We start from the raw sequence: 26,397 nt of genomic DNA on the forward strand, positions 1-26,397 counted from the left end.
CAATTACATCTGAGTGGAAAACCTTGGCATTTATTAAGCACATTTACATGTCATATACTCTGCCAGATGCATACATACATATATATGGGCTTCCCTGGTGGCCCAGTTGGTAAAGAATATGCCTGCAGTGAAGGAGACCTAGGTTGGGAAGGAGGGCAAGCCCTGAAGGAGGGCATGGCAGCCTATTCCAGTATTCTTGCCTGGAGAATCCCCATGGACAGAAGAGCCTGGAGGGCTACAGCCCACGGGGTCACAAAGAGCTGGACATGACTGGGCCACTAAGCACACACACACACACACACACATATACATCTTCACCCAGCCAACAGAAGTGATTACTTGCAAGGCTGGTTCTAAAAATTAAAAATTACACACACACACACACACACACACACATATAAAATAGCCTTGCCTGGTAATCATTTCTATTGGGCAGATAAACACATAAAAACTAAGAAAGGAGAGAAAATGACTTGTCTGTGGCTAAAATGCTTTTGTTAAAAAAATTAATCTTCATTGGAGTATAGTTGATTCACAGTTCCATGCCGAGACGTCTCTGCTGTATAGCAAAGTAAATCAGCTACATACATACACATATCCCCACTTTTTTAGTTTCTATTCCTACATAGGTAGTTACAGAGTGTTGAGTAGTAGGTCCCAATTAGCCATCTATTTTATATATAGTGTATGCACGTATCATCTCCCATCTCCCAATCCATCCTTACCCTTGTCCCCCGTGACAAGTCCATTCTCTACATCTGTGACTCCACCCCACGATGCTTTTAAGTGATAGAATGAAAGTCTGAACCTAGCGCTGACTCAAAACCCAGAGTGCTTTCCACTGAACTACAGCTACATCTATTCAGTCATATCCTCCATCAATAATAATACTGTAGTAACAGTCGTCACTAGTATTTATCTAGCTCTTCCCATATGGCAAGCCTTGTGCTAGGAAATTTATATATATGATCTCATTCAATCCTCACAATCACCCTATGAGGTAGGTTTATCACCATCTCCATTTCATAGTTGAGAAAACTGAGTTTTATACCAGTTTGGCAATTGCCTTGTTCCCACAGCTGGTAGAGAGCAAGACCAGAATTGAACTTAGGTCTGTCTAACTCCAGAACCCATTCTCGTAATCATTACACTAGACTGCAGGAAACCCAACTCTCGTCCTGGCTCCAACCAGGCAAGTCATTTGATAGCTGTCTCAATTTCCTTATTAATTAAATGGGAATATGGTTACTTGTCCCCTATTTCACAGAGGTGTTGGGAGTATAAAATGAGAAAGTGTATAAGCTTTAAGAAGGGAAATTGCCATATAAATCTGGGCTTGTTACAAGTTTCACTTAGATCTTCCTTCTCCCACGATCATAAAGGGATTTAGCTGACATTATGAGCTCTCAAATACCCTCTGAGATGGATCGATCGTATTATTGCCTCCACTTATAAAAAAGCTGAAATACGAGATGACATAACTTGTTAGTGGCAGAGCTGAGAATAAAACCCAAGATTCTAACTTCAACTGCTTATGTTCCGATGGTAAATCCTATTTCTGCATTTCAAACTTAACAGTAAAATAGACAAGAATGGACATTTAACCACTTTAAAGCACAGATTAAATGCTTACCGATGAAATTTTCTAACATAATCTCTAAGGTTCTTAATCCTCATTTTCTAGAGAAACTGCATAAAGAATCAGAAAGTCTTCCATTCCCCTCGTATAGAATTCAGCTCCTTAGTTTTCTCAAGCAACTTATTAACAATCAAAGGTTATAAAACTGGGTGAGTTATTAACTCGTAGTAAGCTCAGCTTTCACAGGGAACATAAACCTCAAAGTGAAATTGTTCCCTCATAAAATCAGATAAAAAAGAAGTATCAGATACATTCTCACATCATAAACATCCAATATAACTATATATCCTGACTTGGGAATTATTTTAACATATCAACAATTCATAATACCCTGAGCTCAAAATTCAAGTTCCAAAGTGAACATCAAAATTAAAATAATAACAAAATACATATGGTATCTTATGGTCATTCTTCCCCCAAGCTCCCTGCTCACGCCTTGACACACTCACACACACACACTTTAAAATATAAAATATATACATATAATAAAAAGCAGTTAGTGGGGCCAATTCTCTAGCTTTTAGAGAAGTGTCTCAGATTATCATTCTTCTTAGTTTTTGTTTTCTAGAACAACACAATGATCTGTTGATTATTACTAGTCTAATAATCATGTATTTTGAAATTACCACAGGGACGAGAGAGAAAATAAATTTCCACTCTCAAAATGGAACTTAAGTTCTAGTATAGAATGGACACAGACACTTCATTATTACTCGAATTGACTGAATTAGGCTTATAAAGGAAAAACCTGTCATTTTGATATAGGGGCTAAAATAAAGTCTAAAAAAGCTGCTGTTCTACTCATGCCAAGAGAATCTGCTTCTTGAGTGCCTTGAGACGTCAAAATTCATTGTTGACCACATAATGAAAGTCCTACCGACCTGAACATGTGCTGTGGGGTGAACGTAAATGATGACAGAACTTCTGGTCTTTTCACAGGGTGCTCTAATATAATACATTAGTCTACCTGTCCTTCGATATCGATCTTTGGTTTCCATAATTGAAACCAACTGCATCTTCGGTGGAGTCAGGAGCTCTAAGTTCTCTTGAACTTTGATGAGTACAGATCACGTGAGTATCTTGTTAAAACACAGAAGATGATTCAGAAGGTCTGGGGTGTCCAACAAGCTCCCAGGGTGATGTTGATGCTACTGTTTGGGACCCACACTTTGAGTAGCAGGACTCTAAGCAACATTTTCAAACAGAAATAACCTTAACCAGAACTTTATTCTTAAAATATACAGCCTCTACCATGAGTTTATAAAAGAAGACAGTATTCCAGAGCCTAAACAAGGTATCTGCTCCCTTTCCCTTTTCTGTGATTTTGACCAGCTGGTTGTAAACCCAATGTAACACTGTAAAGGGCAAATTTTAAGAATCGCTTTTGTGCTTAAAATCTACTGGGGCCCATATGGGTGAACACAAAACCTCAAGTTCTGTAATGAAAAGGTTGATTCAAAATAAATATTTTTTAATTATGTCAGATACAAAAGAATAAGTGATGCTTATAAAGAGTTTATAAGAGAATCATTTGGAATTAATAATTTTCATTTCCCCCACAAAATAAATAGTTCACACACTAAAGAAGATATCTTTCCTTAATTAGGAGAAAAAAAGCTCAAGAATAATAGTCATGCCTGTGGCATAGTCATAACATTTTTAGTGAGGAAAATACCAAGATGAAGACGTGCAAAAGTATATAGGAGGAGAATACCAAGAGAATTACATGGTAGCAAATTGGTTGTAGAAGCTGGAGGGCGGGGGGCAGCGGGGGGCAGGGGCGGGGTTGGTTCAGGGAAAGAGAATAGCTGGTAAATTTAAAAAAGAGTTTAACTGGAGAAGATTATACATGACAGCAATAGTCCATTCCCTTCAGGAAAATCAATAAATCCCCATCAAGTTTCATTTTTAGGTTTTCGATCGTGTGTGCTTTTCATATGGCCATTGGTCCAACCTCCTCCACAAGACTCAACCAACCATCAAAAAAGTTGAGTTGGCAATGAGTCGAGCTGGAGTCGAGCTGGCTGTAACCGTGCTCGTGTGTGTGCCCTCAGATACATCTCAAGCCAGCGAGGGCAGATTTCTCCGTGGGAGGGGCAAGTACAGTGGAATCACTTGCCCCCATCTGGAGCACTTCTGAGTGCCGGGGGCGGGGGTGAGAGGTGTCTCAGTGCTTGCGCGTGCTCTTCAGCCCCATGACCATGAAGGTGGCGGCCGTCAGTTTCTCGTAAACAAGGAACATGAGCGCAGCAGTCAGGACCGTCTGCAGCAGCTTGGCTTCAAGGCCTTTGTAGAGTCCTACAATTCCAAAACGCCTGAAAGGAGAGGAAAAAACAAAAGGTTTTCAAAGAAACATACTGTTTGCAAAGGCTTATTCTTAGGATCAAAAGAAGCAATCAAAGTTTTAGATATTAACAGACTTCTGTTACTTAAGTACGTTATCTTTGAAGGTGCTTGGGAATTGATAAAAGTTGATTATTTCTTCAAAGCCATGATTAATCAGCAGAATGCTGACAGTATCTCAGACAGGGTACAGATCCTAAAATCCTAAAACCATTTTAATGCCAACATCTAAGATTAACAAAGAACTTTTAGATCTTGACTTTAAGGCTCTCCCAACAAAGTTATTTCAACCTAACAGTCCCTAAATGGTAGGAGAGCTGCCAATTGGTTTAGATCATTGTAGCCTGAACAGAACTAGAGAAAGTGACAGGAATGAAAATCTCTCCGAGTCTTTCTGTACATCTGACCTTATAACTGAGTGGTTCTCAAATTTAGTGTATGTCACAATCACTGGGAAGGCTCGGTGAACCACAAATTGCTGGGTTCTATCCACGGAGTTTCCGAAGCATTAAGCCTGGGATGGGACTCAAGAATCTGAATTGCTAATAAGCTCCCAGGTGATGAGGATGACAAGGCCCGCCTGGACACCAGCCCTTTAGAACGACTGCTCTAACCACAGAAAAGAATGCTTCAGCTAGAAACAGAAGCTCAGAGTAAATGACGTCTCCAGAGCTAATTACTGAGACTGAATTAATCTCATCTGCTGGTTCATCAGCAACTCCAGGGTTCTACATAGCACGCATGTGGACTGAGATATTAAAAGTCAGTCAAGTGCTCCATTCAGGAGCTATTCTACATTTTACATACTTGCTATGTGCGAACACCTATTATCTGGAGTGAATCATGTGATAAATAGAAATGAAAAGCCTTGACTCATGAAATTCTAGTTCATTAGCTAACTTATGTTCCCCCAAGAAACCCAAGAAATGCCACCCTGGTGTTTCTCAAGGTGAGATCTGCTAGGAGATAACAGAAAAAAAAAATCTATTTAGTCCCTGTCCTCAGTTCCCGGCATAGAGTTCTAGGAGTTCTTGCTTATAATTTCCTAAGAGAAAAGAACACTAGGAACATTTCTTTATTCTAACAATTGGTCTTTGATTCTAGTTCCTGACACAGAGCTCCTAAATCCCTTAAGTCCTGGGTGGCAGTAGTGTCTTCTGTTCTAATGAGGTGATTCCTGCTGGACTCTTGGGTGGGGTTGGTCACCAAAAAGGCCAAGCAAAGATCAGAAGCCACAAATTTCCAGCACCACGTACTATTCTCCAGAGAGGAGAGGGGGCTGGAAATGGAGCGAAAAATATATGTTTTTTATACAGAATTTTGGAAACACATATACTTTTTGTTAATAGTGACTATCTCCTGGAAAAGAGTCAGAAAAGTGTAGACATGCATGTATTTATAGCTTTATTAAAGTTTAAATGGCTTCAGTTTGACGAGTTTTGACTGACGGGTACATCCGGGAACTATCACCACGTTCAAGGTCACGAACGTATCCATCATCCATCATCCCTGGGAGGATGGTGTCCTCACGTCCCTTTGCCGTCACTGTAGATAATTTTCTAAGTTTAAGTGATGAGAGTGTGTGTGTGCACAGTGGTGTCCAACTCTTTTGCGACCCCATGGACTGTAGCTCACCAGGCTCCTCTGTCCATGGAAGTTCCCAGGCAAGAATACTGGAGCGGGTTGCCATTTCCTTCTCCAAGGGATCTTCCTAACCCAGGGACTGAAGCCACGTCTCTCCCGTCTCCTGCACTGGCAGGTGGATTCATAAAAGTGGAATCATACAACATGAATTCCTTTCTGTCTGATCTCTTTTATTCAGCATAACTATTCTGAGATCTACCCACATTTTTGCATGTATCAATATTTCTTTTTCCTTTCTGAATAGTATTCCACTGTACAGGTATATCACAGCTTGTACCTACTCATTCAATGATGGACATTTGGGATGTTTCCAGTTTTTGACTCTAACAAATGAAGCTGTTACTAACATTTATACACAGGTCTTTGTGTAGACATGTTTCATTTGTCTTGGGTAAATATCGTGAAAGGGAATGGCTGGGTCTATAGGAGGCGTATGCTTAACTTTATAAGAAAACGCCACACTGCATTCCAAAGTGCTTGTGCCATTCTGAATTCCCACCAGCAGAGGGAAGTTCTAGTTGCTTCATTCTTGCCAACACTGGGTATGATCAGCATTTTTGTTTTTTTAACTTTACACCAATTCTTTATCTTTAATTTTTTATCCCAAGCATATTCTATCTTTATAATAAACTTAGTTTAAAATATCTTACATCTAGGAACAGTAATAAAGTTATAATAGCTTCTGCCTCAAAGGTGCTGACCTATTTGATTTCCCCTTTAAATGAAATGGGGAGATGACGACAGTACCTGCCTCAAAGGGCTGCTGTGAGGATTAAGTGAGATTACCCAAGTAGAGGATCTGGCTTAGTGTCTGCCACATAATAGCTCAAAAACGCTAACTCCTCTTGCCACTATCATCACTGTTGCCGTAATTGTGATGACAGCTATTGTTCCTCTGCCTACCCTCCTTCCCTTTCCCATGATGACTGCAGCTCTCTGACACCCACTTATTTCTATCTACAAGGGGTTTTGGGATACGTCATCCATGGAGCACTACTCAGCAGAGCAGTCTCTATATTAGATTACAGGAGTACTCTCCTTTGTTTCAGGTGTGAAAGTCGCTCAGTCATGCACGATTCTGTGTGACCCTATGGACTAGACAGTCCATGGAATTCTCCAGGCCAGAACAGTGGAGTGGGTAGCCTTTCCCTTCTTCAGGGGATCTTCCCAACCCAGGGGTTGAACCCAGGTCTCCTGCATTGCAGGCGAATTTCTTTACCAGCTGAGCCACAAGGAAAGCCCAAGAATACTAGAGTAGGTAGTCTATCCCTTCTCCAGTAGATCTTCCTGACCCAGGAATTGAACCGGGGTCTCCTGCACTGCAGGCGGATTCTTTACCAACTGGGCTATCAGGGAAATCCCACGGTTCAGGTGTACAGCATTATAATTTGACATCTCTACACTGCACAGTGATCACCACCACAGGTCCCATAATCAGTCATTACCATACAGCTGACTCCTTTCACCCGTTTTGCTCACCCTCAAACCCTCTTCCTCTTTGGTAGCTGCCAATCTGTTCTCAGCACCGATGAGTCTGTCTGAAGATTCCACATATGAGTGAAAGCACACAATATCTGTCTTTCTCGGCCTGACTTATTTCACTTAACAAAACACTCAAGGTTCATCCATGTTGTTGGAAATGGCAGGATTTCACTGGAGGATTCCCTTTCTGAAGAAATCCTGAATATTTGTAACTAATGAAGAATCAAGGACATGAACTTTTCCACAATTTCCCGAAATGCTCTCATGTGTCACTAAGCTCCTAAATGAGAAATGTCTGAGCACAGCAGGCAAGGGAGAAGCGTTCAGGCTGCCACTGCCAAGGCAAAAATACAAGATAAGCAAATCCAACCACTTCTTGGCAGAGACAGCTGTTAAGCGAGAGGACAGAATGTGAAACATCTACAAAGCTCACCTTACTCGCTGGTGAAGGAGATAGAGAACGTTCCGAAGACTCCCCAGTGTCCTGTTTTCTGGGTTGAGTCTGTGACGTCCAAACTAAGGAAGAAGGAACAAGATAAATAATTACCATCTGTTACCGCTTTCTTTCTTAAAAAATTTTATTTATTTACTTGTTTCTTTTTTTGCTGTGCTGCGTCTCTGCTGCTGGGTGTGGGCTGCCCTCTAGTTGCAGTGGCTGGGCTTCTCATTGCGGGGGCTCCTCCTGTTGCCGGGCACAGGCTCAGCAGTGGTGGCGCACAGGCTTAACCGCTCCACGGCACGCAGGATCTCCTCAGGGGAATCAACCCGAGTCTCCTGCACTTGGCAGGTGGACGCTTTACCACTGTGCTACCAGGGAAGCCCTGTTATCACTTTCTTTTAATCTTAATTTCCACTTATGTTGGAGTAACATCTTACAGCACATGGTAATAAAAATACCCTTTTAATATGTGAAAGTGTTAGTTGCTCAATCATGTCTGACTCTTTTGCAACCTGGTAGACTGTAGCCCGCCAGGCTCCTCTGTCCATGGAATTCTCCAGGCAAAAATACTGGAGCAGGTTGCCATTCCCTTCTCCAGGGGAATCTTCCTGACCCAGGGATTGAACCTCAATCTCCTGTACTGCAGGCAGACTCTTTACCATCTGAACCACTAAGGAAGCCCCTGGTGGCTTTTTTAGTATTTAGATTATATTAATCCTCTTTTTTCAATGAAACAAATGAAATATTTCAATGAAATAAGTGAAAATAAGAATTTTTTTTCAATGAAGCAAGCATGAGAATTTTCATTTTTACAGAGAATCATGGGGAAAATTCTACCTCAAAAGAAAAAAACCATGCCCAGGATGAAGATTTAGATACTGATGGAAAGGCTTGCAGTCTTTTAAGAAGTTATGATAAACATTAATCAGTTAGAATCTCTGTAGTCCAAGCTCTTCATGTTATGTTTCTATTATAAAAATGTCAAAATACATTTATTTGACTGCAACTGAAATTCTTTATATTAAGTACCAATTGAAAAATAGTCCACTGGTAAAAATACTTTTAACAGAAGGGAATAATCTTTTCAAACTAAAATACTTTCATTAACGCCTCCATTTTACTCGTTGGTTTAAGTCCTTTGAATTTGTTCTCCCAAACACAACGTGAATCCCTCCCTTTCCACTACCACCTTAGGCCAGGCCACCATCGCATCTCACATGTGACCAAAATAGCCTCCTAACCTGAAAGTCTCTTTTCGTTTAGCCTGAATAGTCACAGTAGTCTTCTCAAATTATAAATCAGATCACATTATTCTCGTCTAAAGCCTTGCAATGGTTTCCTACTGCCGTGAGAATAAAATCCAGTCATCACTCATAGCCGTCCTGCTTCTTTTCTGATCTCCTTTTGAGCCACCTCCAGCCACAGTGGCCTCCCTTTCCGTTGCTAAGATTCATCAAGCTCCTAGTACACCATGTTCCCTCTACCTGGAAAGCTCTTTCTTCTGCTCTTTGCATGGCTGGGTCCTTACCTTCCTTTAAGTCTTGGTTTACACAGGGCTCCTCAGAGGACGCGCCCCAATCATGCCATCTGAGACGATCCCCACTGTGGCCCTCTCCTCTAAATCACAGAATGTGGCTTACTTCCTCGATAGCTCCTTCCTCAATCTGCAGTGACCTATTTATGCTGATTACTTGTTCGCTCTCTCCTCGGTTAACTCCTAAGGGCAGGGACCATGGCTTTTATTCACCACGTGCACCCCAGCTGCTCGCAGAATGGGTACTTAAAAAAATATTTCAAAGAATAAATAATTGAATGAATGAAAAACTAGAAATTTGAAAATACTTCAGAAAAGCTAAATCATTCATTCCTTCTGAAAGAATCTCTGATTCTATAAAGGGAAATCTACCCTGTGCACCAGGCCAATCAACTTGAATGTGAAGGAAGCAAACTCACTATGTTCCCGAGGTCTTTAAAGAACTTCCTCCATACCTGGATTTTCTGAGACAGCAGGTGACCGATGAAATGCAAAGTGTAAACTTTGTTCCAAGCCAAAGAGAAGACCAATTGACAGCCTGACAAGTTAGCAAAATATCAACCAACGGGAAAGTGGCTGAGAAATGCTCCGGAGCACTTCATGGCTTTATTAACACTGCTTCAAGCAGAGAAACCACATTATTTTAGAATGTTGTTTGTCTAAATGCAGGAGAAGCCCAGCACTCACCCTCAGGATTGATTGTACTGTCTGCATAGGATAGGTGACCGTGGTGGCGATTGCTTTGGCGATTGCACCAATGAGGAACACATCCAGGGAAGAAAGCTGCCAGGCAAAGAAAGAATGAACTGCATCAGTCTGCACAGGGAGAAGGTGTCAGGGGTTGTTTGCAGCTTTCAAGATCAGGGCTTACCTTCATTCGTTTCTTTAAAAGCTGCCGCTTTAAGCCTTCGTAGAACATGAACTGGATGGCAGGATTAAAGACCAGCAGCAGGGAGGGAAAGGTGCCATTCCATAAAGCCAGGATCCCTTCATCCCGGATGATCTGATGAAAAGCATCTAAGAGAGAAATCAAGGACCTTTGAGGACAATCCCCTAACTAGAAAGACAATGTGCCCAGAACACAGGCCAGACTGATTCTATCAAGATTTCCTTCTGGCAATGACAAGTTAATCCGCTAACTGCTCTGGAGAATCAACAGATACTGACAGTCACTGAGTTATTGAGAGACTAATTTCAATTGTTGGCAACCCCTCCTGACAAATCTGGGGTTAGCAGATCAAGTTTTCCTTGGTACTGATCATCTCCACCACCGAGCTCTCTGTGTTACACAGAAAGAATGGGGAACGACAGCCAGTGGGTTTCACAGTGAAGGCGAGTACAGAAAAAGATAAGACAGTGCTCTGGAGTTCATTTTATAGGACTGCCTTTTAAGAAAATCACTGTCCTCATTATAAAGAGGGAAAGATGGGAAAGAAGAACCTGGCAGTGTGATACTATTAAAAAGCAGAAGCTCAAAGATATCAGACACTAATTTTGTATCTTTATCCAAAGAAAACACTGGGGGAGAAAAAGTAGCAGATTATTCTTCAGAAATATTCATCCCCTCCCACCTTCACTCTATGGGCTATACTCCACGGGTATATTTCTCTACCCATTGTCTTGAGGCTTGGCCATTGGAGTGCATTGGCCAAGACAATGGTAATAGACAAGATGGAAACGGGGGCTTGAAATGTGGTTGTATGATCGGGCGTGTCTTCCTGTGCGCTTGCTGTCGCCAAGAGAAGAATATCCTGAGGCTGGTCCCAGGAAATGGAAGAGAGACGCATGGAGCTGAGACTCCTAGGCTGGAGTCAGCTTAGATGAATCAAATCCTTGCCAAACCACAGACACAGGAGCTAAACAAATGCTTACTGTTGGACACTGAGATTTGAGGCTGTCCATTAATGTAGCTTTATCATGGTGATAAATTCCAGATACAAAGAGAAAAGAGAGCCTTTAAAAAGAAACACATCCAAAAGACACTCACCAATGATACCACTGTAGTTGGTCGGTACGATGTCTTCATTCCTAAATTTTGCCCCCTGCAGCTTCAGTCTGGTGTTTACCACCCAGAGTGGAGTCGTGAGCAGCACATTCACCACCCCTGTAAAGAGAAAGGGGGCAAGACAAAGGGAAAGCAAAATGTAACCTTTATGTTAAAGCTAAACGCATCCATGTTCCAGTTATTTTTCTGCTGACCTACTAGGAGACCTGAGGTAAGGTGTCCCTTTGTGCCAAGGTACAACACAAGCCACCACTGTTAGAAGCAATTCGGAAGCCTTGCTCAGAGCGGGCTGGCCGGCAGCAGCACCTCTCCAAGTGAGGAGAGTGTGGAGTTTCCTCCTTTGTACACTAGGAGGCAATCTGTCAATTTACGCAGCATCCAAAGTAGCAATTTTGATATAGTTTTAAACACAGTTTTTAAAAACAGCTTTCATGTGAGGGAACTGATTTCTTGATCACATGCTAAAAAAGTCCATGACAATATCACATAGAACACACACCTTCCAACTCTCATGTAAGTAGCTCACAGGGTTTTAAGTGAGTATGGATCCAGTACCATAAAAGACAGGTGGGAGAAAGTGTGACATTTGAAAGGACTTCGACAGGGACTAGAAGCTCACAGAAGAGTTCCTCATCACTTGGGGAATTAGGACAGACAGGCAGCAAGCAGTCGTTATGAACCATCACAAAAATACCTGCAACAGCTTCACAAGCATCGTGATTCTTACAAGCTTAAGGATGGGGATCTTGGCCACCCAAGGTGGCCTCAGAGTGGAACAATACAATGAGCCAGGTGCTTCTGTTTTGAAAACACACGATCCCAATTTTAGCACCATCTTGAGATATTAAGATATTCCTCATCAGTCCTGAAATGATTAGAGAAAAATACCAGACAGACTTGTAATAAAAGTGCCTGACACACAGTATATACTTTATAAATGTGTGTTAAATATATATTTAACAAGTAAACTAATGAACAAACTCAGCAAACAACCATATACCAAGCTATCGGGCCACACTCAGAAGTGAAAGGCACACTCATGAAGAAGAGAAATCATTTAGTAACAGGATTAGGAATTCCCTTGGGTCCAGTGGTTAGGACTCGGACTGAAGGAGGCATGGGTTCAGCCCCTAGTCTGGGAACTAAGATCGTGCAAGTAGCATGGTGCAATCAAAAACGAAACCACCACCACAGCAACAAAGCAAGATTAAGGATGTTTTGATTTAAGGAATTTCAAACATACTATACAGATAACACCAAAGTTAATAAACTTGGTGAAAATGCCAGGAAATCCGAATCCTGAATTTTCATTAGTGGAATGCAAGACATTTTGGCACCTCTCTCTTAGGAACATTATGAGAAGGTATTTCTCAAAAGGCATTATCATTTGATGAGTTGTATCTGTTAGAGTTTTTCATGGAACACCAGGAGCCATCTTTAGTTAGGACTCAACATCTTCATATATTGTCAAGATACTGGTCATAATCTGAAAAAGCCTCAACTAAAGATTCTTGCAAGTCTCATTTTAAAAGAGCACCAGTGCCCAAGAGGCCAAGATAAAAGAGTACCAATACACACTCATTTGCCCAGACTTTATAATGTATTCCTATTCAATATAATGTACACACAGCTTAACAAAAAAACCAACAGTCAGAAAAATCAGACTGGAAAGTACTACTGAGCAGTCTGCTGCTTTTGTTTTAGATGAAGACAGGCAAGCTCAGAACCCGAGATCACAAGCTTCTGTGGGTACTGTAGTGCAAACACCTTTCTAAACAAACGAAATAGGTCGCCCATTAGAGAAATGCTTTGGAAATCAAAATTCCCTTCATGTGCTATTCGAGAGGTAGGCACACACAGAACAGGTCAGAGGAAATGCAGCCAAGATGAAGATTTAGCCATTATTCAGGACTCTGCTTACGTTATCCCATTACCCACAGGAGCGGAAAGACTGAGAGGATTCTAAGGACAATGTCAAGTACAAAAATGCATCATATCATTTAAAGAAGAGAATATAAAGTCCTTGTAAGAACATTCTGTACTTCAAAGCTTTTTATCTGAGAAGATCTTTGTTCATACTCTAAGCCAAATAGATGGAGAGGTTACTTTTTAACCACTTTCATTTTATGAATTCTGAGAAAACACCTGAGGATCCAAGATGAAGACTTGCACCCTATGTAAGCAAGCAAAGGACATTTTTCTGTGGAGGAAAAACCAGCTGCAAAAGAATATGATGAGTGATTGCAACTCTTACTAAGGCACGATGGATATAGCTGCAGAATAAAGAAAGCTGTCTGCTTGTTTCTGTGTAGAATATTTCACCAGTTCCAAGTTATGGGCGTTATTTCAGCTCTAAGATGAGAATACCAATACTTTACCTACTTAAGAATAGGAGACTGTTCTCTTTCCAATTCGAGTGATTCTATTCTCTTTCTTTTTTCATAGAAAAATAATTTACAGGAAAACACAATCAAAATTAAGAGAAGAAGAACAGCAACTGAACATACTAAAATCATTCACTGATTCAGGGAATAATTGGAACACAGCTATTTACTTCTGAAATCTTGAAAATGAAGTTTTATTAGCAGTGAGTCTCCTGAGTTAAGGACAGAAAACAAAAACAGAGAACATTAATTGGGTGCTCTTCTGGGGAACGTCTGCCATGACCGCTGAGGCAAGAGAATGGCCTATGAAGGCCACCAGTCTAAGAGTCTGGCTCCCTACAAAGGAATGCGGCTTGATGCACTGCAGGAACAGGCCTGCCTTACCAGAGTTAAGGCCTAAAGGCAGGAAATTAACTTCAACTGTCACAACAATGATAATACCATTGGCACTCAAAAAGAGTTATTGACAAAAATTCCAATTTCATAAAAATGGCAAGTATCTTCATTTATGTTATCTGTAAGGTTCTGTTCTCAAATTCTTCCCCAGGGTTTTAAGCTACATGTGTTTTTTTTCCTGTGAAAATACAATAAATAGTAACAAATCTAAGTTTCTAGCAGAACTGGAATAACAACAGTACTTGTGCCTAGTTCTCCCGGGAGATAATGTAACTCATTCCTACAGTGATTGTGATACAATGACTGGGTTCACAGAAGGAAGAGAAAAAAGCTGTTCTAATGGTAGAAATGCGCAGGCACTGGGGAATTCCCTGGGGGTCCAGTGGTTAGGACTCGGTGCTTCCACATGGGGGCAGGGGTTCATCCTGGTCAGGGAACTAAGATACCACAAGCCCCACAGTGCAGCCAAACAAACAAAAATTCGTAGGCATTAAGATATAAACACATGTTATGAGGAGAAGTTTAAAACTCATAACAGTCATTTCCAAGGAATTCCCTACCTTCAGAAAAAGAGAGGACCTATAATCAAAGCATCTCAGAATCATTAAGGACTATAGGAATCACTTACTCCAGGGCCTCTCACCTGCGCCACTCACACGCCGGGGGCGGGGCGGGGGTGCAGACGTGCAGGGTGTTGAGCGGTGTCTCCGGCCCTCTAGCCACTAGATGCCAGTAGCACCCTCCAGTTGTGACAACCAAAAGTATCTCTAGACATAGTCACATGTTCCCTGTGGACCTAATTCAAGCACCAAGTGGTCTGGTGATTATTCACTTTCTTTTTGAAAACCTCAAAAGACAGGAATTCACTATCACCCCAAAAAGTCTATTCTTTCCAAGAGCAGTTAGAAATTTTATTCTTATTGGTATTAAATCTACCTTCTTAAAGCAAGTGGAAACATATAAAACTAGCCAGTAGATATTTTTTTACCTGAGATATGAATTGAAGAGTAAAAAGTTAGCCTGTCACTAAGTTGTATCTGACTCTTTGCAACCCTACAGACTGTGGCCCGCCAGGCTCCTCGGTCCATGGGATTCTCCAGGCAAGAATACTGGAGTAGGTTGTCATTTTCTTCTCTGGGGGATCTTCCTGACCCAGGGATAGAACTCGAGTCGCTTGCATTGGCACTGATCCTCACCAGGGAAGCCCAATTAGCAATTCTTAAGTGACTTTATGTGTATTTTAGGAGAAGCAAATGTTTATGACCTGCAAGTAAGTCACCTATGGTTTACTCATCAAATATGTATTGTGTGTTTAGTATTGGGTTGGCAAAAAAAATTCGTTTGGGTTTTTCCATACAATGTTACGTGCTAAGTAGGTGCTGATGATACAACAGGTACATAAAAAATGAAAATCTCTGTCCTTGCGAAGTGTATGTTCTAATAGTGTAAGACAGGATAAACAAGGAAAATATGTAGTATGTCAGAGGATAAAGTTAAGGAGAAAATTTAAGCAGAGAAGGGAGATAAGAGTTTTGGTGGTAGAAAGGGACTCCATTTTAGACAGTGTAGCCATTCAGAGAAAAACTTTACAGGAGGTGAGGGAGCTAACCACGCAGGAACCAGGAAGAGGAAAAAGCTTCAAGTTCATGGGCCCCGAGGGAGAAGTATTCTGGGACAGTTCGGGGAGAAGAGGCCGGTGTGGCTGTAGTGGTGTGAGGGGCAAGGATAGGTGCGCAGGACAAACTGGGCTTTGGGGACTCTGGCTTTTATTCTGAGTGAGAAGAGAAGCAACTGGAGGCCTCTGAACAGAGGAATAACACAATCCATCTGCGTTTTGGTGTGATCACACTGGCTGCTGTGTTGAACATGTATTGAAGGGGACAAAGAAGGAAGCAGGCCACCAGTTAAGAGACTCTGAGGATAATCCTGGCAAGATTCAATGGTGGTTTGGGCTCAGGTAGTACAAGCAGGGGAAAGGGGCTAACTGCTAGATACCATATGAAGAAACAGGAAATAGGATTCGTTCATGGACTGGGGGTGGGGTCAGAGAGAAAGAGGATGAATTCAAGACTCTTGGTAGGGCAACTAAAAGATGAGTGTTGCCACTTAGGAAAATAGGGAAGACTGCAGTCCTTTGAATTGACTTAAACAACATTCAAAATTCAATTCACTCAACATTTAATCAGCACTTTCTGTGTATCAGCCACTGCATTAAGGTACTAGATATACAGAGGTTTTTTTTAAGTAATTTCGGCCTTTAAGGAGGGTCTAGTAAAAGATAAAAGACAAATTTGCAAACTACTGTTATCCAGTAGAGTAAGCACTTAGAGGTATACACTGAGTTGAAGCACAGAGGGTGGGCACCTAACGCAGAATAAAACCTGGGGGTGGTGGGTATGAGAAACAGGGAAGGCTTCCTGAAGAGGAGGTGGCATGAGCGGATGAATAGGAGTTAACGAGACAAAAAAGAGCAGTGAGACGGCTTCAGGCTGACAACAGCAGCTGGCGAGGAAGGAATCACAGCCTAGGAGGACAGGCACAGGAAGGCCAAGCTAGGGAGGGAAGCGGTACCGCAGCAGATCCGGTACGGGAGACCCTCATCCTGCACGTGTACCAGGCGGGGAGTGTCTTCTCTTCTGAGGGCGCTGTGACGTCCTCCTATCAGCAGGCAGCAGGGGCTGAACCTCAGAACAGCAGTTCTCAGCCGCTTCTCTGACAAGACGTGTAATAGATGATGTTCGCAATCCGCGCAGACCCAGGGGTTCTAACTGTACGTCAATTCCATTCTTTTCTCACACTCTCAAGAAAACAGTTCAGAATGTATTAATAAATGAATGAGAATGATATTAACACCGTGGGCTCTCTTTTAACCAGTTCCACATACTGGACTCGCCAGATAAACCTGTGTTTCTCTCCCTTTACGGACATTCTGACAGAGGCCAGGGCGCACTGACTCCTGCGGCCTGGAGGCTGCGCTCTAGTGTGCCCATGCTCTTTCACTTCCGTCCCACGGGGGTCGAGGCTTACCAAGGGTGAATTACGCCTTTTCTCAAACCTGTTTATGTTGGTCATATCTGTTACAGTGGACAGAGCACTTACAGGCACAGGTTATTGTGGCTCATCTGGTAAAGAATCCGCCTGCAAAGCAGGAGACCTGGGTTCCATCCCTGGGTTGGGAGGATCCCCTGGAGAAGGAAAAGGCTACCCTCTCCAGTATTCTGGCCTGGAGAATTCCGTGGACTGTATAGTCCATGGGTTCACAAAGAGTCAGACACGACTGAGTGACTTTCACTTTCATACCAGAAAAAAAGCACAAAACTCCCATCAGTGAGTGGATATGCCTTGGCCATACAGAAAATTAGAAAAGTATATATTCATATATCTTAGGTTAAAATAAAATATTTAAGGCACATGGGCCATTTATGACATTCCATACTTCTACTGACTTTTTAAAAGCTAACCACCCTACCATACCGGGCTAGCTGTTTTAGGTGTGGGAGAATCTACTGTAACTGTAAACTGTGTAAGAGTCAGAAAGGGAATCAGCAGAGTACAGTGAGAGCATGTAGGGCTTCCCTGGTTGGCTCAGACAGCAAGGAATCCACCTGCAGTGTGAGAGACCTAGGTTCAATCCCTGGATTGGGATCCCCTGGGGAAGGGAACAGCTACCCACTCCAGTATTCTGGCCTGGAGAATTCCATGGACTGCATAGTCCATGGGGTTACAGAGAGTCAGACACAACTGAGCGACTTTCACTTCACAGTGAGAGAATGTAACAAGGGGTGGTGTGTACCTAGTGTATAATGGGAAGCCAGACACAGCAAACAAACAGCTCTGGACAACCAAAAGGGAGAAGATTTCATCATATATTTCATAAAATAGTAGTTTCATGGAAAATCACCTAAGTTAGTCCCTGACAGTGAGACATAACCTTTTCAATGTAAATATGGAAACTAATATAATATAATATAATATAATATAATATAATATAATATATTATTATAATATATTATAATATAATATAAACTAATATAATATAATAATGTAATCAAGGTATAACAAACATTTGGTCTCAAGAATAAAAGATCATACCAGACTGCCATTTGTTGCAGTTATATAAAAAAGAAGATTCCCTCTCTATAGGCTGGATCAATTCTGATTTTTTTTTTCAGTGAACAAATTTCAAACCTGAGTTCTTCAAATTATAAGTGTCTGAAAGCTATTCTTCTAGAAAGGCTACTTGAGCAGAACTGTGCAAAGTGTGTTAGTGAGAAAGACTTGAGAAGCAAGGAGATCATAGCAGAGCAATGGTCCACGTGAGGGATAGTAATACTTGATTAGGGGAAACAGTTATAGACATGGAGAAGAGGGCATGCATTCAAGAGATCTTTAAGAGACAGACTGGTGGTTCATGAGGCCTGAGCAGACATGGAGGGAAAGAGAGCACTCTCTATGAAGACCTCCAGATTTCCGTCCCGAGCTACCTACTTGTTCATTAATTCCCTCAGAGAAAGTGTGTTACACTCTGTTTGAAAGCTGGTCTGGCTGAGGTTGGGAGTCTGTGTATGCATGCTCAGTCACGTTCAGTCGTGTCCAGTTCTTTGCAACTCTATAGACTGTAGCCCTTCAGGTTCCCCTGTCCATGGGATTCTCAAGGCAAGAATCCTGGAGAGGATTGCCATGCCCTCCTCCAGGAGATCTTCCTCACCCAGGGATCGAACTCAAGCCTCCAGCATTGGCAGGTGCATTCTTTAGCCACTGAGCCACCTGGGAAGCCCCAGGGTTGGGGGTGAAGGTGGTCAAAAGGTAGAAACTTCAAGTTATAAAATAAATAAGTCATGGGGATATAATGTACAAGACGACTATACTTAATAAAGTATATTTAAAAGTTACTGAGAACAAAACTTAAATGTTCTTACCACAAGAAAAGAAATAAATTTGTAAATATGTGTGATGATGGATGTTAACCAGATTTGTTGCAGTGTTAATTTCACAATATACACAAATACTGAATCATTATGTTGTATACCTGAAATTAATATAATATTATGTGTCAATTATATCGCAATTAAAAAAATAAAGTTGGTTCAAGGGAAAGTTTATTATAAAAAAATCAACTAAGGACTAAAATAAGACTATTAAGCATAAGAAAGGCTGAGAGACCAAATAAAAAATAGTAGTGGTCTCATACAGGTGAAGAGGAAAAACTGGGGGCCATGAATACTCTTGGCCTGGTTACTATTTTTCAGTCAAATCATTTTCATTTCAATTGGACATTTACATTATTCAGTTGTGCAGCTTCCAAATTCTGTACTTTTTCAAAGAATATATAAAAAAGTGAGTCCACAAAATACGAACACTAAACGGACATTTAAATAAATTAATTTAGATACAAACTAAATGGATAAGCACACACACAAAAGGAAATAGATCTACTTTTTTCCCATCTCTTTAATAAAAGTCTGATTAACTCAACAACTTATTTATTCAGCAAATATTTATTGAGCTCCTACTACAAGTTAGGAATTGTTCTTACTGAAAATTTAGCAAGGGAGGGGGAATATATATATATATAACTACTAAAGTGAAAGTGAAAGTAGCTCAGTCGTATCTGACCCTTCACGACTCCACGGACTATATAGTCCATGGAATTCTCCAGGCTGGAACACTGGAGTGGGTAGCCTTTCCCTTCTCCAGGGGATCTTCCCAACCCAGGGATTGAACCCAGGTCTCCAGCGTTGCGGGTGGATTCTTTACCAGCTGAGCCACAAGGGAAGCCCATGTAATAACTGAACACAGATACATAACTGCAATATATATATTGTTACATATGTAATATATACCTTATACATATGAAGTATACCTAAGATACTGCTCTCTATCTTATGGTGCTCATATTCCACCAAGAAGAAACAGACGGTAACTAAAGATTCACAGTATCAGAATACTGGCTTCCCAGCTCTTCTGAAACCTCAGGTGACAAGGATCCAAAGACTTCTAAAAGTGGGCTCCTTAACTCTCCAACTTACTGCTCATGTTCCTATACTCACTTTACTCACTCACTAAATTACAGAGCTCACTGTTCTAAACAATTCTCTCAGTTCCCTCTATCGGGAAACCACCACCACTTATCTCCAAGTGCTACTAATTCTGCCAAGGCTCAGCTCAAGAGCCACTGCTTTCTATATGCAGATATCTCCCAGCCAAAAGAGACCCTCTTTCTCCTATGAACCCCAAAGTATTAGTGACTATGGTGATACTGACTACACTGAGCTATGCACTAAGATCTTTGTCACACCTGACTAAACGCTTTCACACTCAGGGTGGGCTTCATGTGTGTGCAACCCTGTCTCATGCTTGGTGTAAGGCTTCATTGCCAACCATCTTGGAGTGCTTAATCGATTGTGAAGGAGTCCTGCATTTTCAGTTTACACTGGACCCTGCAAATTATGTAGCCAGTCCTGTTCATGTTAAACATCTCAGTCCAAAAAACAAAACAAACAAACAAAACCCCCCAGAAAATAAGCAGGAAAGGTACTGTAATTTTCATTTTTTTAAAAAAGAGATCTTAATGTCCATAAATTCCGGGTACAGGCTCCTAAACAGGGATAATTGGCCCTCTTCTCTGATTAAGAAGATAAAAACAAGCCAAGTTAGCTCAGAAATAAAATTTTCTGTATATGGTCAACTGATCTTTACAAAGGTGCCAAGACTACTCAGTCGGGTAATGGACAGTCTAGTCACATCAACAAACGGTGTTAAGAAAACATTCACACACAAAAGAATGAAGTTGAATCCTTATCTGATACCACACACAGAAAGTAACTCTAAGCGGATTAAAGACTTAAAACTATATAACTCCTAGATGAAGATTAGGAGAAAAGCTTTCATGGCATTAAACTTAGCAATGATTTCTTGAACATGACACCTAAACCATAGGCAAAAAAGAAAAAATAAGCAAATGGCATAAGATCAAACTCAAAAACTTTTGAGGGAGGGGGGTTCATGTTTGGGAACTCATGTACACCTGTGGCGGATTCACGTCAATGTATGGCAAAACCAACACAGTATTGTAAAGTAAAATAAAGTAAAAATAAAAATTTAAATTAAAAAAATAAAAATAAAGCATAAGGAGAAAAAAAAAGTTATTGAAGTATATAGTGAAACTATAAAAAAAATTTTTTTTAATTAAATTAAAAAAAAAATACTTTTGAACATCAAATGACATAACCAACAGAGTGAAAGGCAACCCACAGGATGGGAGAAAATATGTGTAAATCATATATCCGATAAGGGGCTAGTATCCAGAATATATAAAGAATACTTGTAGCTCAACAGCAAAAAATCAAATAACTCAAAAAATGAGCAAAAGATCTGAATAGACATTTCTCCAAAGATGCTCAGCTTCAGATGAAAAGATGCTCAACATCACTATCATCAGAAAAATGCAAATCAAAACCACAGTGAACTATTATTTCGCTCTCATTAGGATGAAAAAAAAAAAAACAGAAAATAACAAGTGTTGATGAGGATGTGGAGAAACTGGAACCAACTGCTGGCAGGATTATGAAACAGTGCAACCACTGTGGAAACAGTACAGTAGTTCCTCTCAAAATTAAAGAAGAATTACCATATAATCCAGGAATCTCACTTCTTGGAACATATCCGAAGAACTGAAAGCAGGGACTCAGAGAGATTCATACTACCCACGCTCAGAGCAGCAACTATGCACAGTAATCAGGAGGTGGGAACAACCCCAATGTCCATCAGTGGCTGAATGGATAAACAGAATGCGGTATATACATACAACAGAATACCATTCACGCTTACAAACAAGAAATCCTGTCACATCCTACAGCATCAATGAACCTTGAGTATACATTACTCCAAGTGAAATAACTCAGTCAAAAAAAGAGACAAATACTGTAGGATTCCACTTACACGAGGCATAGAAAGTAGTCAAATTCATACAAACAGAAAGCAGAATAGGGGCTACCAGGGGCTGGGGGGGAGGGTGGAAAGGGGAATTGCTGTTTAATGGGTATAGAGCTTCTTATTTCTAAGATGAAAACGTTATAGAGATCTGTTTCACAATAATGTGAATAAACCTACTACTGAAATGTACACTTAAAAAATGTTAAGATGGTAAATCTTATGTTATGCATTTTTACTATACACACACACAGAGTCAAGTTAGAAAACTAATTACATTCTTTGTAGTATTACTGTGTGTTAAAATAACCTCATAGAGGGTATATGAATACAATATAAACAATAAAATATAAAAACACCTTATATTCAGAAAATTTGTTACCTGCAACAAATCCAACTACCAGATCTTTTCCAGTAGTAGAATGTTGACCTTTGACCCAGACTGCTTTGAGGCTATTAAAAGTGTAGAAATATACAAAATTGGAGCAGCAGAGACTGGAGATAACTGGAAACCACCCTCGATATGGTGCCAGGCTAGGAGAAGAACACAATAAGCAAAGTAAACATGTGGGACAGAAGCCTCTAGAAAAGAAAGTCCTAGAAAAGGCTGATTGTCATTCACATATTCTCAAAGTTCATTCCTATATCAAAATGTACCCCAAACTGTACACATATCCCTTCTGAGGATGCCCAAGAAATCTCTAGCATTAATGATACCAGGAAACAATATACTTTCAATGACTGATTTACTGATTCCGTCCCTTGATTTCCTTTAGAAATTACTATATAAAATTAGAGACAATTTCCTCATGACTGTTAGTTAATATAGCATCATTCACTTTATTACAGGGCAAGAACATTTAAAATTAAGTAAATACAGAACAGAAGTGATGAGGGCATCCAAAAAAGTGATCGAGACATGGGGGCACGGGAACCAGACTGCAGGGGCTCACACTGGCCACAGCTGGGACAATGTGACCACCAAAATAACTAAGGAATCAACTGGAAATCACTGCATTTCTGAGTCTCTATAAATTAAGTATTTCCTCATAGACTGCTTATAGTTGCAAGAAAGGAAAAATAAAATTATTCAGTGGTTAACTCAAATCTAAGAAATTGTCATTAACCAGTAAAGGGCAAGTGGACAATACGTGACTCTAGATGGGACATCCCAAGAAGAACACAATTTCACCTACATATTATTCTGCCCGAGAATGCAAGCTGCTGCTGCTGCTGCATCGCTTCAGTCGTGTCCGACTCTGTTCGACCCCACAGACGGCAGCCCATGAGGCTCTGCCGTCCGTAGGATTCTCCAAGGCAAGAACACTGGAGTGGGTTGCCATTTCCTTCTCCAATGCATGACAATGAAAAGTGAAAGTGAAGTCGCTCAGTCGTGTCCGACTCTTAGCGACCCCATGGACTGCAGCCCACCAGGCTTCTCCGTCCATGGGATTTTCCAGGCGAGAGTACTAGAGTGGGCTGCCATTGCCTTCTCCGCAAGAATGCATAGATTCAGGCTAATCAGGAAGAAACATGAGGCAAACTTAAAATGAGAAACATTTTATTTAAGGAAAAATAAGGGGAGAAGGTCCACACTCTGAAAATGTCAGTCACAGAGGTAAGGGGTTTGATGTATGGTATATAACTTACTTACAAATAATTCTGAAAAAAAAAACTTGTGTGCGTTGTGTGTCTGTGTAGTAAAGGAAGAAGGATGGGGCGGGTGGAGAGGGAAGGAGAAGGCATGAGCAGAAATGGAAAAAACAAATAGGAAAGAAAGGGTCAACAACAGGTCAATCTGGGTAAAGTACATACTGGTACTTTTTGTATTAACACTATTTTAGCTTTGCAGCTTTCTGTAAATTTGAAACTATTTCCAAATTAAAAGCTTTTTAAAAGGTACACAGGTCTGAGTGTATCTGATAGGAATGAATCAAACAGCTATCACCTCCTTCAACTTACTGTACATAAAGCAAAGCACAGGTTTCATATGAAGTCTCTGTGATCAAGAATTATAATGGCCAACCACAGAACTTTAAGGCAGTGAAAATAACTGTGCAGGTAAAAGTCAGGCAATTACAAATTCACAACACAACGAGGCTATGAGAAATGGATAGAGAGTGAGCAGAGACACGACAGACGCCCGGGAATCTCCCAGTGAGCTGCTCCATCTGACAAAGATGAACGAGACGGCAGTACTCACAGGCCTTCTTCTTTAATGATCTCCAGGAGCACCATGTGTGTTGTTTTGGACTTTCTTTTCTCGTCAACTACAAGATCAAAGAGTTTAAAGATAAGTCCTTTGAGAATTGTTATCTTCAGCACCAACAAGTTTCACTGAAAGGCCACTGCCTCGCCTGAGCAATCTTTCAATCTCTGGGCTCCCTGGTTTGCCTCAGAATTCAGTGATTCTCCTGTGTTCCCATGGGCTAAATTCTCAACTGCTGATTCCCTGGGTTTTAACCGTTATTCATGAACCATAAAACATTTTAATTCAATACCTGATTTCCAAAGTGAAAGATGTAACAGGAGAAATTTATTTTTTTTGTATTTCATAGGGCTCTTCTGTTGGTTTTTTTTTTTCAAAGTTATATATTCTCATTTTTTTCTTAATATCTTATAAAGTAGAGAGAAAATAAATTACCATTTCCCTTTTAGAGAAGAGGTTACAGACACAACACTGTCAAGGACATATGTGGTTGGCAGCAGAGCCAGGATTAAAACTCAAGCTTCTAAAATATTAGCCTTGGGCTCTGTTTCCTAATCTTAAAAAAAAAAAAAAAAAAAGGTCTCAAAAGGAGAGCTCTACTTTTCTTTGCATTCTCAATGAAAACAAAACCTACTTTAATCAATTTCAAATTTCTTACTCATATCTGACAGTATTCTGAAAATCTAAAAATGGGAAAATGAACCAATTACTTAGGAAAATTGGTACCTGCATGGCTCATGAGATGACAAATTAGGAAACGCTGTACAAGGCCTCTGACAATAACCATCAAAATTACAAATCTTCACACTCTGATCCGACAACCCCACTTCTGGGGATTGATCCCACCGAACTTACGGAAACAGAATGACACGTGAACAAGCCGATTCGACAAAAGAGAGAGATATAATCCAAGAATCTCTACTAGTGCAGGGGCACACAGGTTATGCTGCAGCCACGCCACGGGCCACTCTACAGCCAGAAGGCTCGACAAGGCCCCAGCAAGCTGACTTGGAAGGCATCCAAACAATGCACGATATGGAACAGTATGAAAAGTAAGCTTTTTGAGTAAGAAAGAGAAAATTGAGAATATATATCATGTGTTTGTTAGTCCATAAAGACTCTCAGGGCTCTCTGAGAGACTAATAAAAGATATTATCTATAGGGGAGAGAAAACGAGGCAGACTAGAGTGAGATTTTTTTCACTGTACTATCTATCTTTTTATGTATTTTAGGTTTCGAGTCATGAAAAAGTACTACCTGCCCCAAATCTCTAAAATTAATTAAACAGTAGTCATGAAGGGTTTTAACACAGCAATTAATTTATTCAAAGCTAATCTTACTCTTATCTCAATGTAAGTTTGGGCATAGGTTTATAATTTCAAGTTGAAAAATACTGAGGAAAAAACAAGTAGAATTTATAAATATAAAGTGAATTGAGGGGTGGGGGGGCACCTAGAACTCCATGCCTAGATGAGCAATGATAATGGTATGTGGGACCATGTTTCCTATTCTCTGCTCTCTTTACAGAAAATCTACTCCTAATAAAAAAAACAAAAACAAAAACAAAACAACACTCTACATTCTGCCTTTCAAAAGTCATACTGTTTATCAGAACGAACTATAATGATTCAAAATGACTAATGCAAACCCACTCAGGTCTCTCAGACTAGAAAATGGCTGAGGCTATGACTCATTCACAAACACCTCTCTGTTAATTAGGAAATAGCAGTGATGACCAGTCTTTAAAGTCAGTGAAAAGGGACGACAGCAGATACTAATGAAACAGAATATCCTTATGTTACTTTAGAATTTAGTAGAGAAATAAGTTTGCCTCCTGACATCAAATGAACAGGAATATGATGACAATCAGATACTCACCTTGCAGGCGAAGTCGAGCTGTATCCAAGGGAAAAAACACTGTCATTGCTGTCATGCTTCCCTGAAAAGTTTGAAAAGCCTTTAGCCATTATGGTATCACAAAAATAATGAGCCACAACTTTTAAATGAACATAAGTTTGTTGCTATCAACAGGTCAAATCAAATTTTCAGAGAACAAATATACAGATTATTTTAATCTACTAGGATCATTATTGTTCAAACTTCTGTCAGTTACGTTTAGTTACATACTTGAACAGACAAAAGAAATCTCTTTCTGATATTGAAAAAGAAAAGGTAGTAGGTCCTTGGAAATGACAAACTTAGGGATTTACAACCTTGGACACATATCAAAGATAGCAGGTAAATGGATTTTTAAGCTTTTATTGGTCAGTTACTGCTCCTATGCTATCCTCTGATAACCCAAGAAACCAAAAAATCTAGTAATCAGATATGTATTTCTATACTCTGTGCTTAATAATATATTCACCACAAGGTAAAAGAGAGTTAAGGAT

The 26,397-nt window shown here is 40.4% G+C and overlaps 1 protein-coding gene across 2 annotated transcripts in view; it reads right to left on the reverse strand.

Annotated features, from left to right (window-relative positions):
- Window positions 1-2,847: 2,847 nt before the first annotated feature.
- Window positions 2,848-26,397, reverse strand: part of SLC25A17 (solute carrier family 25 member 17) — a 41,113-nt gene continuing 17,563 nt past the window's right edge. Inside the window, exons 2-10 of one of the 2 annotated variants that reach the window (XM_060411566.1) lie at window positions 25,886-25,946; window positions 24,002-24,068; window positions 22,181-22,332; window positions 11,069-11,185; window positions 9,953-10,098; window positions 9,769-9,864; window positions 7,542-7,624; window positions 5,618-5,734; window positions 2,848-3,954 (exon numbers count right to left, since the gene is read on the reverse strand). In XM_060411566.1, the coding sequence (XP_060267549.1) occupies window positions 3,807-3,954; window positions 5,618-5,734; window positions 7,542-7,624; window positions 9,769-9,864; window positions 9,953-10,098; window positions 11,069-11,185; window positions 22,181-22,332; window positions 24,002-24,068; window positions 25,886-25,946 (987 nt within the window). In that variant the 3' untranslated portion in view covers window positions 2,848-3,806. 2 annotated transcript variants of the gene reach the window in all.

This window comes from Ovis aries, chromosome 3, assembly GCF_016772045.2.
Source record: "Ovis aries strain OAR_USU_Benz2616 breed Rambouillet chromosome 3, ARS-UI_Ramb_v3.0, whole genome shotgun sequence".
NCBI lineage: Eukaryota > Metazoa > Chordata > Mammalia > Artiodactyla > Bovidae > Ovis > Ovis aries.